The 15280-nt window shown below is 39.1% G+C and overlaps 1 protein-coding gene across 1 annotated transcript in view; it reads left to right on the top strand.

Annotated features, from left to right (window-relative positions):
• The window catches only part of Ifih1 (interferon induced with helicase C domain 1), a 50899-nt gene that overhangs the window by 11793 nt on the left and 23826 nt on the right, over positions 1-15280 (top strand). Inside the window, exons 3-4 of the mRNA XM_059259159.1 lie at positions 1806-1952; positions 13671-13775. Coding sequence (XP_059115142.1) covers positions 1806-1952; positions 13671-13775 — 252 coding nt within the window. The remainder of the gene's footprint in view (positions 1-1805; positions 1953-13670; positions 13776-15280) is intronic.

Raw genomic sequence — 15280 nt, 5'->3', positions numbered from 1 at the left:
TAAGTAGAAAGACTATTTTAACCTTTTATTACATATTTAATTTTATATGTATGAGTGTAAGTCTGTGCACCACTTGCATGCCTGGTGCCCCAGGAGGTCAAAAGAAAGGATCCCTGGAGTTACAGACAGTTGTGAGCCACCGTGTGGGTGCTAGGAATCAAATCTGTGTCCTCTGAAAGAGCAGCAAGTGCTCTAAATCACTGAGCCACCTCTCCAGCTCCTGACCATCATAATTTTAAACCTTAGTAACTGTCACAAAAAGAACAAGAAGAGGTCCCCAATTGTTATCAGCTACTCAAAGGAACTGACACGTGATTGTCATTCAGGAATGAGGTTTATTAGTAGAAAAGGCCTCAAGACCATGACTGGGCCTTGAGGTCGGAGACCACAGAAGACAACAGTACAATGTGCAGGAAATAGCGTAACAGACTTTAAACGGAAGATGGGGCTTCCCTTTCAACCACAGAGGGGCTTCTTTAAGAAGAGGAGCAGCTTGATGTAGGAATAAAGGGAGGGCCTTCCTGAAGAGGGTAATGAGCCAGGGAGAGTCTTGGGGGTGTCTTCAGGAAATTCCCTGGCTTCTGTAACCTTTCAGGGCTGGCAGGAAGTTCTGCACCATGTGATAGCCTATGTGGCCAGAAGAACCAGCAGCCAGGTATTGTGCAGGGAAGGACCACAAATTAGGTGCTGGTGGAGTGGCCGGGTGTCGTCAGGCCGTGGGATCTGATGTCCTAGAGTAACCAGTGTGCAGAGGGGCAGGACAGTCATGTAATGGCTAGTAGCTAGTTAGAAACATTGTCAATTTAACTTCGTCTGAAGCCACAGTCATTTTCTTCAGGGAATTCTCCATGCCAGGCTGGATGGGTTTCCCCATGCTGTCTAGAGTGGGCCAATCTGAAAAGACACTTTAAGAATGTATTTAAGACCCCAGACTCCTCTGAGAGACTGAAGTTTCACAGGGAATAAAAACTCTTGATTTTCCTAAGTTTCCCTCTTCCGTGTGTCCAGCCTCTTAGCATTGCAACACAGCACTGCCGTCTATGAAACACATGCTGAGGACACTGAACTGGAGCCATAAAAAAGGCCCCCTTTCCCCTGCAAAAAAAAAAAAAAAAAAAAATCTCATAATGAATTAAGTAGGTTTATGAGTTTATGTTGCATTGCCTTCCTAAGCTCCCTCTTGCATCTGGCTGAACATGTGGCCAGCAGGCTGCAGCTTGGATACCCCCGTGTGCTGGAGGCTAAAGAGCAGGAAAGGCAAAATGGGAAAGTGGAGAAAATAGACTATTTCATTCAATTAAAAAAAAAAAATCCCAAGGAATCCAGAACACACGGATTCAGTCTGACATTAAAGCAGATGTACATCTCATGAACATGGAGGCAGGAACAAAATGGCAAGTAGCAGCTAAAGAAAGCCACCCCATTTGCATTTCTATTAATTCAGCCTTAAACATAGCTTGAAGTCATCAAGTTAGTGAGTGACTTCCCAAAGACCATGGTCAGACCGGAAGCCATCTCACTTACCTTGTGCTTTGGTTAGTTCTTAGTTAGCTTGCCTTTTTTTATATGAAATTCGATTGTTATACAAAGACTCAACTGTAGTCATGTTAAAAGTAAAAATATGTTTCATTGTGTTACACCGCAGTACCATGTGCTAGGTCTTTTGAAATGTCAATGTTTGAAAGAATATACAGTGGATGGGAAACAGACCGCTGTTTTATTTTCAGAATACCAATGTCGTCTGTACACACTGTGTAGAAACCTGTGTTGCCCTATCATTTACATCTAGCCCTCACTGTTCACAGACTTGGAGAATTTGTCTCACGAAGATGGGCCTGAAGCTAATGAGTCCATTCTGTCCACTCGAGACGAGTCGAGCCCAGAGACAGAGGCCTGGGACACAGAGAATTCTTCACCAGAGGCCTCCTTTGCAGACGCTTCTGTGACCACAGGTACTTGACACAGGAAGGTGCCCCGTGTATAATAACTATTCCCTCCAGAAGAATCAGTAGGGACACTATGACACCAGGACCTTATGAAACACAAGGGGACACTGCTACTAGTGAGAGTTTTTGTTAAAATACTATTTTAGAGAAGATTAAATTAAAGCAGTTACTCAGATTTAAATATTTTTAAATGGATATAATATTACTATTAGGAATATGAACATTTTTCTTCTAATTTCTATTTTCTTCTAATTTCACTTTCTAAGAAATGTGTGGTCATTCTACTATGTTAGCTGACTTTGGTGTGTGCTTATCTTTCATGGTTTCTAAATTATTTTCAAATACACTGATGATGAAGAGCTACAGACAATTAATGACTGAAGAGAGGGAGAATTAATACTCGTTTCTCATGGATGAACCCCCACTGGGTTATCCAATACCAAATGGTCAGCCCTAAAAACATAGATCCAAGCAACATTAAACAGACTCTCAGGCTGTATTTCTATGTTTATTCAGTGTATGTGTGTGTGTGTGTGTGTAACAAAAATAGCTCAAGAATAAGATGTCATGAATTTCAGAAGGAGGGGGCCAGTTGGAGGGAAGAGGAAGAAATGATATAACCATAATTTTAGCTTTATGAAAAAAAAGAGTACAGTGGAATCCAGGCAGATGAACAATAACTGATGTTTTTAAGTATTTCCTACCTTTGAAATTTGTGAAATTGTGTATTTGCACAATCTAACTTGTAAAATAGCTGTGTCTCACAAACTTCCTAAAAAACGTTCCAGTTTGCCATTACACCCTAGTCTAAACTAGCTTGCGCTGGCTCTCCTAGTGCACTATCTCTATTTAAAGACGCAATGAAGCCACATTGCAGCAAATTTGGAATGCATAGGAAGGCACTCTGAAGCCACCCATGTTCCCACAATATGCATTATGGGTAACATTTGGGACGCCTCCGGCCAGTCTTTCTGCATACCTGTGTGCAGGACTGTAATGTCTCCTGTATTCATTTTTGGGGTTTCTCGGGGTTTTTACTGACTGAATAATAATAGTAACACCACTTGGACTCAATTAAACAAGTGTTGACACAGAGCGTGTTCCCAAATTACTACATCACGAACAATGCCTTTAGAGTCCTCTGCACTGATGTCACACTTGACTCATTAAAAACATATATAATTGGAATTTCTGGGTCAAATGATTTATACAGTTTTAGCACATTTGATACTTAGTGTCAGCTCTCACTGTAGGAATTTACACTGACTTACATGTTTTTCCCCCCTCAAGGAGTGCCTATTTCCCCCAAGCCCTTTCTGTAGGTGTGCTGACATCATTTCCAGCCTCGGCCAATTAGGCTACAATAAAATTCGATATTTTGATATTTGAATACGGATTTGAATTTTTTTCTGATTTGCACTTTTTTTTTTCAGATCCCTCCTCTTTGAGTACATGTTATCTTCTATGTTGAGACATTTGTATTTTTCTCCTGGTTCGTATGAACTACATATATATATATATATATATATATATATATATATATATATATATTATTGGTCTCATCAATATCATTTTTATGGCTTGTATGCTTTTTTAACCCTGTTTGTAGTATTTAGCTTTTAAACTTATAATTATTAATGCATATTAATTGTACAAGTTAATGGGATTCATTGTGAAATTTCTATGTGTGTGCACACTGTGTGTTCTTGTCCCTTTCTAGTCCCTAGAAATTCCTTTTTTGGGGGTGACTTGTTTTCTTATTCAGTTTTCCTGTATAGAAAAGAACCTGCATACTTTTCTTTCTGTGTCATTATAGCAATGTGTCTTGGGTTTTTGCAATGCGATAGTTCATAGCTGGGAGGTTTTCATGGTCAAATGAACCACTGGTGGAGGGGGTCTTACGGCTCGAGATCCCTCTTTTGTCACAAGCTCACAGGCCCCTGCTGCACGCGGTCCCAGCCACACATGCAACAGCGAGGTTTTAAGGCCTAGACTAGTGAAGCATTTAGATCTGCAGGCTTTGTCTTCTCCACTGAGTGAGTGCCTATGCCTTCCGTCAGAAGCCCTGGTTCTACAGGAAAGCCAAATCCAGATGTGGGGACCCCAGGAGTTACCAAACAGTCTCTGTGTGCCACCTGACATAACTGGGCATCACAGGCAGCCTTAGAAATCCACATTGGTAAGAGCTGAAGACGTCTGAGCTGAGGCTGGGAGATAAGCCTGCGTCTCACACAGCACCCATCAGCTTGCGGTTGTCTAGCCTGTGTTCCCAAGTAGGCAACATCAAGACCAGAACTTAAAATTTCTCTGTTATTCTTTAATATAAGGATTAATTTTCTTAAGTTTGACATGAACCCTGTTAGAAAATATGGGTCTTACGGATGGAAGGTGTTATGGCCTTAGTGAATGGAAAGGCTGGGTTGTATTTTCCTGTTGGGTTGTTTTTCCTTTTACCTTTTGATAGCCTTGCCTTCCTGCCCTTCCTTCACATTGACCCCTCTGCCTCTCTTCCCTTCCTTCACTTCTTCTACTTAAGAAGAACTCACAGACTTCCTCTATGTACCAGACCTCCTATTCAATCTCGTGCACACAGTGAGGAACACAGCGGAATAGATCACAGCCCTGGAAAAGCTTCTCACTCTGTGATGATGTCAGTCACACAATTCACCCCAGGGCTAAGCCTACAGCAGGTGCAATGGAAGGGCAAGGGCAGAATATTTGCATTTGTGTTAGTAAGACAGCCTGTGGTGGTACAGTAAGCTGGATGGGCATCTCGAACTCCAGCCAGGGTCTTCTCCCCTGAAGGCCCTGCTGGTGCCTACATCTGTGAATAGATCAGTCTTAACCTGCTGGGTCTATCTAAAGCAATGCCAAGGGGTGATTTGCTTATGAAGACATGACACCTTGACTCCAGAGCTTTGCTTTAGACAGAGCAGCTGATAAGTGGCTCGGAGTTATTCCTGGTTTCTGCTCATGTTCTTGCTCTTACGAACCAAGAATTACCAACAGACAAACAAGCCAAAACAACTTGTGAAGGGCCATTAGCCCAGAGAAGTGACTTAAAGTTTGGTTTTTCATTTTGTGTTGCTGATGATTAGATTTACGGCCTCTCTCATGCTGGGCAAATGCTCTGCCACTAAGCTCCGTATCCCACTCATGGAGTTATTTTGATCACAAGATTTATTGCTAAATTTAATAGAGGATTTTGCCTATCTAGTCATTCTAAGAAGTAAAAGTTAAAATATTTGCAAAAGCATGCCACAGTTTCTGATATATACTTGCATAAAGGTATGTGCAGCTTATGGATAAAGACGTTGACATTGTGTATTTATTTTGAGTTCTAACTTGATGGGTTAATATGTCCAGTAGTAGCTAAAGTAACATAAAAATTGTTTCTTAAGCTGCACAATTTCTGTAAATGTAGATTTTTTTTTATGTGCAGACAAAAGATAAGAGAAGTTCGTAATTTTGGATCAGGATATTTCTTATCTTTCTGAACCAGCTTGCTGGCTTTCTTTCTTTCTTTCTTTCTTTCTTTCTTTCTTTCTTTCTTTCCTTCCTTCCTTCCTTCCTTCCTTCCTTCCTTCCTTCCTTTCTTCCTTCTTTTCAGTTCATGGTAGTTTGTTGCATGTAAGTCTATCAACTAAGTAGCTTTTACATGAAGATTCTTTTGGAGTAGCTTTTACACCTCACCAGTCAGCAACAGTGTCTCATACCAGACCAATTTTAATGACATTTATCCTTCCTTATAAGGGTGAAAGACTGGAATTCTCTAATGGAAAGTTCTAGAAGGTAGTTTCTTTCACCTTCTTGACATTTTTGGGGGGTTGGTGAAAACTTCTACTGCAGTTGGCATTTCCAGTTTTCTACTCATTCACTGTTCAGAGTAGTCTGCTTCCAGCTTAAAATGGATAGCACTGAATGGAATCATGCGCGCGCGCGCGCGCGCACACACACACACACACACACACACACACACACACACACACCTCACATGAAGTAGGGGAGAAGACACATTGAGGAAGACATGAGGATTCAGCAGAAGCATGAGGAAGAAATGGGGAATAATCGTATTGTGTACATGTGTGACATTCTCACAAATAAAGAAGCATGTTTAAGAGAGAGGGTCTCCCCCTCCTTGAAATGCAGTTATTAATTAAAATAAACCGAAGTTTTTTTTAAAGTTGCATTTTTCCTAAATTAACACAGCAGCTGCACTGCATTTGGGGACAGTCAGTGTGGTTGTAACGATGGGTATGGTACTTCCACTCTCTGAAGCCGCCGGCCATTTTAGAGCAAGAAAATATCACAGAATTTTGACGTTTCCTTAGACCATACTTACATGGAAGATTCCAAAGGGACTTAACCCATTCCCTGGATTGTTTTAATTCTGTACACTTACAGAGAAAATAAGGAGTCGTTTCTAAATATGTTACTGCTTTGTCAAAACGAGTGCGTACTTACTTTTTACATAGAGTTTTTTATTATTGTATTTTAGGAAGTAAAGTACTATGGTAAAAATAAAAGTATAGTAAGTGAGATTTCAAACTAAGGAAACGCTATTGAGTTTGGAAGAAACACTTATGTAGCACTGAACACTATCAACAAATCCTGAAGCTTCTCTTATGGATCTATTAGAGAGCCTTGTTTGGACCCTAGAAATGCAAGTACCTCAGGATGGTCAGCAGAGGGCGCTTTGACATTTATAAAGAGAAAGGATTTCTCTGTTCCAGTGTGGAAAATTATAATGCAACTAGCGTGCCATGTGTGAATACACAGTGCGCATGACCCAGGACGCATGTGTATATTTTGATTTATATATTCGTTCACGTGAAGATTTTAAAATTCCACCCCAGCTAATGAGCTCACCAACCTGCTTGTTTTCAGACTGTAATACCTTCTTTTTCATTCCCCCATATGTTCAACTCCTTAGGTTTATCCGGTGACATTATGCTTTGGAATATATTGTGGATATATTTTGCATAGATCATGTTCTGTAGGAGGGGTTTAAAAATTGACCTTTATAAAACAGCCTCTTTCTCCCTGGTCCAATCTGTCACAACACTTTTTTGTTGTTGTTGTTATTGTTTTGTTTTTCCTTTTTATAGACAAAAGTCCAATCTTAGGTTTGGTCTATACTTATTTCTGTGAAAGTATCACAAAATTTATCCTTGCACTTAAGGATCAAAATAATGCTCCATATCACTATCCTGTAGAAAATCTAGTGATTTTTAGGTTCTCTAGAAATAAATGCCACAGCATTTGAAGCTAAAGGAAGATCATTACTGTAACGCTATATTATTTTTTCAGAATTGGCTCAAATTAAGTGAGCTATCCTTTATATTTTCCAAAATTTAGTTATCATTGACTGCTAAGAACTTGCAGTACTACTGAGGTCATTTAAGGGTAGATAGGAATTTGAAGGGAGAGGGAGGGGAAAGGAAGAAATCTGAATATGTTGAAATTGATGCTTATAAAGGATCTTATGTTCTTTTCAAATTCAGCATGTTATGTGACTCACAATTGCACAGCATTCCTGAAAGGGCCGTCGGCCAGTCACTCATATTGCAAGGACAAGGCCATGGCTATTTTGTCAGAAAGACAAGTGTGCAGTGCATTTCTAGTGTATAGTTAGCACAGCCTGGGTTTATTTCCATGACAGTTTAAAACTACAAATACAAAATTTTAGCAGTGTTGTAACGAAGTGACGATTTTGCATTTTAGTTTGATTATTAGACCTTGCCTTCTCTATTCTGAGACGGGAGCAAGGACTAAAAGCCAGGAGAGCAGGAAGAAAGTAGTGAGTTGGTGAGGTCACGTTGTTGAGGAGCCAAGCACCAAGCTGTTTCATTTCATTTTAGAATTATATGATTTAGATTAAAAAGTGTAAGTTACATGCTCCAACAGAGACAGTAATCCACAGAAAATCAATATAAAAGAAAGAAAAGCCATAAGATCTAGTTTTAGAGGGTTTAGCAGAAGACTCGTGGACAGGGGTTACTGATAACATTGCCAGCTGAGTGAACATCACCAGTAAAAGGAGTTACCAGAAATTTCAAAGTGTGTCAGAACATGTGATGAGAAGGGATTGCAGAGGATAGCAACAGAAGTTAAGACCTCGAAGACAAAGAGAACTAATGTGTTTGTCTTAAGTAATTTCTCCAGTTGCTTCTCCCACGGCAAAAACTCCCTTAACATTAAAAATTCCTTGTCTGGATATTTATAAAAAACCACCAAAATATATGCGTGACCTTTTCCGAGAGTGGTCATAAGGAATTGCTCAGGGGTGTCATACTGTCCGCTTGACATTGCCCATGAGGAGAAGATGTCCTTGCAGTCCCTAGTCCTTGCTCCTGTCGAGACTTGTAGTATGATTATCAAGGCCATCAGTCATGATTGACTCCACTCTAGAACATTCTGCCATGGGCATCATTTAGTGACAGTGAAGAAATAAGCCTTTCTGGTGGGTGTAAGTCACACTCCAACTCTGTATTTTAATAACTTTCTCTCTGTGTGCAGACCCCAGAGCAAAGGGTAACAGGCTGAGACAATACAATTTAAGCCAACATCATTACGCATGATTCAAATTTAATTCGAGCTGAAATATTTCAGCACAAAAAAATTCTATAAACAGGAGCAGAGGAGCTCCACGGATGGCCATGTGGGCCTGTGGTTCTAAGAGAGATTTTTTTTTCTCTTTGGGGAACTCATTTCCTAGAAGCTTGGATCCAGGAGAGAATATGCAAGGTGGGTGGAGGTGGCTTCTCTCCATTCTGCGGGAACACATGTTCCCTGGCACACAGAGCGAACTATGACAGACCAAAATGTGAGCGTGTGTGTAGATCCATATACATAGAGCCGAAAATAAAAGTAATCTATTTCCTCTCAAAGAAAAGATTGTTATTTCTAAAGAAAAGAAAATATATATTATTAGTAGTATGAAAGTAAGCACATTTTAGGGGTCCGTGCAGCCTTGAGCGAGTGCCAACATGAGGGCATGCTTCAAGCTTTCGGGATAATCTTTGACATGAGGATTCTGAAACTGGAGGGAAGTAGGTCTGATGCTCAAGTACACAGCGAGGTCATAATTAACACTACCATGGAAGGCGAAATTCAGGAAGGTGCAGACCCTGTCCCCACCAGTTCCCGGAAGAAGAGAATAGGGAGTATTGTTCTTCACCAAGGTACATGGAAGTCCTTTTCGCTGCTGTTTCCTGCTAGAATGTAAATCCACTTTTCATCAAGGAGAAGCTGTGAAGGACTGCGGCGAGGATGTAAAGATAGAGTCTGTAGAGTGTAAGTTTCTAAGCTAGGAGAAAGTCTACCTGGGGGGAAAGAAGGAAGCAAAGTTGTGTTTTACCTAAGGAAGCCCAGCTCCCTGAAGAAAACCCAGTATTGTTCACTGCTTGCTATACCACTACATTCCAGCAGAGGGCAGACGTTACATTAAAATGAATCTAAACTCGCCAACCCCCTTCCCTGTTTTCGCTTTCAATATTTTATTATAAATTGTCTGGTTTCTAAACGATTTTAAAAATATTTTTTAAAGTATTTAAGATATAGAATACGTTAAATACAAAATTTCTTAGATCTTAGTTAATATTTTTGACTATCACCAAAATATTCAAAACGTGTTTCCAAAATTAAGAGATTTTTGCCCCCATGATTTACAGCCTTCTCTTAGAGATTTACGGTTAATGAAAGTAAAGCTATTGTTTTTTTAAATCTTATTTGTGACGTTTTTACTCTTTAACTTTTTATTTTGAAAATCCATCCTATCTCTTAATTGAACAAGTGTAATTTTCTTTGATTCCAATAAGTTTGATATAGACAATTATGTTAATAGAAGTGACTGCCATTTTCAAATTTATTTCATAGCTGGCTTTAATAATTCCCTTAGGAAAAAAATGACATGTGTAAAAGTTAATTAAATGCATTATACACTATGAGTCCAGTGTCCAATGCAGCTCCACAAGAGTTTGGATTTATTTATCTTCAAAACTCATTCCCCCAATATAAAAGGATAGTTCTTACAATAAACTTTAAAACTATAGAAGATACTATCTATATTTCTAAATAAGAGCAAGCCACCTTGGAGTAGTGTCTGAATTCAGATTTGGGAGCCTCGCTGGGCTCCAAGGCACATGTTCTCTTCATGGCAAAGTCCTGCCTCCTCCAGCCCCTCTGTTTCCTATGTCTTCTTTAAGAGGATACACACATGACTAGATATTAGAACCTTCCAGACTGCCACTTCTTGAAAAGTACGAAGACAAAAGAGGAGAATCCTCAGAAAGCCAGTTGCAGCAAGTCAATGTTTGGTACATAAACTCAAAACAGTGTTTGTTTTGTTTTGTTTTTTCTTTAACACAACACATTTCTTGATATTGCTTTTCCGGAGTGTGTGTGTGTGTGTGTGTGTGTGTGTGTGTGTGTGTGTAGACGCACTCATGTTTGAGATTTTTTTTTTAGTTCAGACAGACAACCTTCAGGGAAGGCAGTTTCGGTGTTATTGGAGATATACTATTTTCTTTATCATTAAATTTATTTCTTTTAATACCTCTATTTCTACTGAATCAGAACAAATATAAGTGCACAAAAATTTGCTGCGTAGGGAACTATATTTTCATTGTGAGGAGGTGAAGATTTGTCATTTAAAGATCCATTTTAAATAACAAAGCAGTCTGGCTCTCTACCCTCCTTGTTACTGTTACAGTGATCTCTAACAGAGTTACTATAACTTACTTTGTGCCCGTGAAGACAGAAGCGTCCCTTCTCAAGATGTGTGCAAAAGGAGTGTGGACCAGTGAATAGAAAGTTGGTGTCCATCCGTGAGTCAGAAATATTAGCAAAGTGCAAACATCTCTCTAACTTGTTTCTTGGAAGATAAAATGTTTAATTTTTATGGAAAATTTGATATTACAAGGAAAATGATTTTTTAAAGTGAGTTTCATTTCCTTTAGCACCAAGAATACAGAGCTTTCAAAGCTTCCCACAAATCATTATCCATGCTTGATGTTGGTAAAAAAAAAAAAAAAAAAAAAAAAAGCACTGAAATGCTGGGTGACGTGGAGAAGTCATTTAACCTCTCTGAATATTGGTTTCTCACCTATAAAATTGAGTTGTTAATGGGTGTAGCTACTGTAGAACATGATGCTATATCATAATTTGAATTATATCTGGAAAAGCTCTGATCTTAGTGTTCTTCTGACACAATGCAGATTTGATTGTGAAATCTACATAACCCAAATACTGAAATCAATCAATCACACTGTATTTCGTAGCAATACTATTATCAGTACATTATTTGTACATGCTGTATAAATCCTCCACCTCAAACTTAGTATACTAGAACAAAACTGGGGGAACTCCTGACTTTACATACACTAAGAGTCAGTTTAAGATTATGGTTTAATCGCTAATGATTAGAAAATGAAGTGGGAAATCAAATATTATTTCAATTTCAACTAAACTCACTGGAAAATTTGTTGGTAACAATATTCAATTTCTAGATTGTATTTACTGGCATTTTTCCAGCCACTTTAGTGCACTCTTCAGCTCTCAATTCTACATTTAAAATAACAAATGGAGAGTATGTCGAAATTCACTTTTTGCCACAGAAATCTTGGCCTATATGTCTAGAACTGGAATTATCTTCGCAATGACATTTTCCCATCTCATTTTACACCTTGCCTTTTCCTTACAAATCATATTCTCTTTTCATCAGTACATCTGCCCAAAACGCTCTCCGACTTGACAGTTCTATCCCACACTCGCCTCTGAGCTTCTAACAAGACGTACCTCTGGGAATTGCAAAGTGCCATATTTAAAATCTCTCTGTGAGAGATACAGGTTTTCCCGTGTGATCATGAGGGATTCCTCGATTCCGAGTTCCAGAGCTAATCTATGACAACTGATAAGCACAGTATTTTCACATTAGTGTATTTATGTTGTGCTAATATACTAAAACAGTATGTATGTCCGTTGAGAGTTTTTGTACAACTTCTTTCTCAGCTTCTGATTTTTTAAGGGCGGTGTCTTACATGTTTGATAGATGGCATGGGCTGAAATTCCATGACATTGTCCAACCTAAATGACTTAATCAAATTGTGGGGAGATGCCTTTACCTGTCAAGAAAATATTCCATAGGGACAAGAGTCCATAACAAAAAAGCAAGGAATTACGGGTGCACACAAAGCACGGATGCCTCTCAGATCCCGGACTCTAATGCACACTGCATGAATCCACTTACATGGCGCTCTGGAAAGGGTAAATCCGTGAGGCCAGAAACCAGATCGGTGATTGCCAGGGTACAGCGGGAAGGCACTGAGAAAAAAGACTGAGGGGACCTATAAGGTGACAGAGACATCTTCACTGGAGCAGTGGTTACATGCAGAATTGAAAACACTGGTCAAACTCAGTAACCACAAAAGGGTGATCTTCATAATGAAGCCTATGTTCGTCTGGCTCAGGATGATGAACCACTTAACACAAAGAACATACTGACAACATCTTCTCCTCCTCAAGTTGTACTGGTAACACAGAATGTGCTTGTTTTATTTCAGTGCTATAAAATGTGGCACTGATAGTAGTTTTAAATAACTGACAGGTATCTTAATATGATTTATTAGTGTTCTGAGAGCTTTAAGAAGAAATGAAAACTGCCTAACAAGTTATAAATATGATGAAATAGAATTAATTATAAGAACATTATGAAATGGGATGCCTGCCCTAGTAATGCAAGAATCGTTTGATTCTCATTTCAATTAAGCTCTTCTGCCAGCAGGTCACTGTGTCTGGTATTGCACAGTGGTTATCAAATCAAAAAAGGTAAATGACACTACAGCCAGTTGACGTAAAAGGTACCTAGGGTCAGACCAACCTGAACAGCAAGTTTCACAAATCTTTCTGATTCCAAGTCAGCTTCAGGAGCTCCTGTTCCCTGACATTTCCCAGTTTAATGCTAGTTCTGACCCTTGACGATGAGACTGCATACATCTTTGGAGATAAACAGTAAAAAAGAAGGTTGTCGAAAAAGAATGACCCTGACTACGGAAAGCAACACTGGGATCCAGTGAAGGGCAGACACTTGCCGTGCATACCCTCGGTTGATGGCGGCTTCATATAATTATAGTAAAGAGAAACACTTCCAGACTCTCAGGCTCTAGCAAATGTAATGCCAAACGTCAGTCACATTCTCTTTGGGAAGATTCTTTTAGAGATTTTAAATTCATGTTTATTTAATCTCTGAAATGTTAATTTCATAACTGGTCAGTAGGTCTGTATGCTCCATTAATTTTTTTCCTTTGCGCATTCCACTGTCATTATACGCAAAACAAAAAACCAAAAAAACCAATGGTTTCCAAAATAATTTTGTTTAAAAGCCGCTATTAAGCTTAGAAATTCTTTCCAGGAGACAAAATTTATGTGTGCAGGTAAGATACATAATTCAAACCACAAATGTGCAGGAATTCGCATTTACTTTCTTGTTGGGTGTTACTGTAGGCAGGTAATGCGAGTTTGAGTCATTCCCAGCAGCTGCTCATCCAGAGCGGAATGTGTTTAGAGTAGCCTGCGTGAAACTCTTACCTTTTATTCATCCTTGCTTGGGTGTACCTTCCCCACTTGCACTGAACTGTATGTACTGTGTGCTGTAGAGGTGTGCAGCTAAAATACGTTTATTCTCAGAAATATTTTTTCAATATTTTAAAATGTTTTCCTTTGCAGAATCAGACACAAGTTTGGCAGAAGGAAGTGTCAGCTGCTTAGATGAAAGTCTTGGACATAACAGCAACATGGGCAGTGATTCAGGCATCATGGGAAGTGATTCAGGTACTGCCTAACTGTTGTGTAAACCTGAAAAAGTGTGAAATAAGACACCATATAGTGGAATGCACGGGGGCTGTTCATAGCCTCCCTAATGGATTTATGCAATTAAAGCAAATTTTTTTCAACAGCGAGTCATGTTGGAACTTTGCCATTTACTTTCTTTAACAGTATAACTTGCTCAAGTCTTACAAGAAAACTCTAATTTTGATCTAGTATGTGCCTTTTTGGTCAGGCATAAGTCACATTTCATATAATCATGTCTTCTATTCTTTCATGAGATCTATTTCAGTTAATTTAACTGTGCTTAAATTCTTAGTAGAGTTTGGTATATTTACCCCTTCCCAGATTAGGTTTTATTTTAAAATGTACTAAGACAGAAAATTAATACTTCCAACAGATGTAATGTGACTACAGATAATAAATAGGGTGCCTCTTAAAACGAGAGTCTAGAAATCGCACATAGAGCTAAGTTAGTTCTGACTTGGATGTAATCACAGCAGAACATAGATGGTGTTTTGATCACTAAATGAAAGCTTGACTAGGTGTGTCCCACACTGCTCTCTGTCTCGGCTGCCTCTCCCACCTGCAGGAAGTGAGAATGCCTGCCTCCAGCATCCCCCCACTGATTAGAGGTGCTTCCTCTAATCAGACTTCCTAACTTGTCAGTTTGATTGATCCAAATGATCCCATTCTATCTCTTGAATGTGTGACTACAAAGAGCTAGAGGGTTCACATCTTTCGACTGCAGCCGATGAGTTACTGATGTCTATGATTCACCTTTCTGTGTTTGCCTAAAAGTTTGGAAAAAAATGCATGCATTGCAAAAATTAATAAATAAAACCACTTGGCAATGAGCCAGCTGGGGACCAAAGGAAAACTGACAAATGAAGAAATAAGTTAGCTTATTCTTTGTGATTGGGTTTCTACTAGAAAGTACTGTGTGATTCCCATTGTTTTGCACTGTCAGATTTATGGAAATATAAATCAACAACAAGGGAAAAGATTTTTGCGTAAAGATGGTTATCTGCCTTAAAAGCTTTTGAAGTCGAATTACACCGTGCTTCTATTTATGCATGTTTTTCCCCCTCCCAGTGGCACTACTGCATCCTTCACAAGTTAGTGTGAGGAAAGCTAGCTCACCAAATGTCAGTCATGACTTGGTCGTTAAAGGGGGTCAGTTTGTTTTCTGTTCAGTGCGGTCAGTGTTAAGTTCCCCACACGGATCAAATTTCTGTCTTTGTTATGAAAGAGTTAAATTTAATACTTACCACTTCTACTGTAAGTCACTGAAGCTAGAACTCTAAATATACTCTAGCTGATAGTTGCGGTCCATATGGGTTGTTTTAAGCTGCTTTGCCCTATCCTAATTTGTATTTGCCTAAGGAAGGGCTTTTCAACAATATTCATTCATTCAATAAATATCTAAAACGCATCCTCTATTTGCAGGGCATTTTGCCTACTTAGAGCTGTTAGCAAATGTATTTGCTGATTTTTAGTCTTCAATGTGG

The sequence above is a fragment of the Peromyscus eremicus genome, chromosome 4 (genome assembly GCF_949786415.1).
Source record: "Peromyscus eremicus chromosome 4, PerEre_H2_v1, whole genome shotgun sequence".
NCBI lineage: Eukaryota > Metazoa > Chordata > Mammalia > Rodentia > Cricetidae > Peromyscus > Peromyscus eremicus.
Note: the sequence above shows the minus strand (reverse complement) of the source record. Positions and strands in the feature narration are given on the sequence as shown.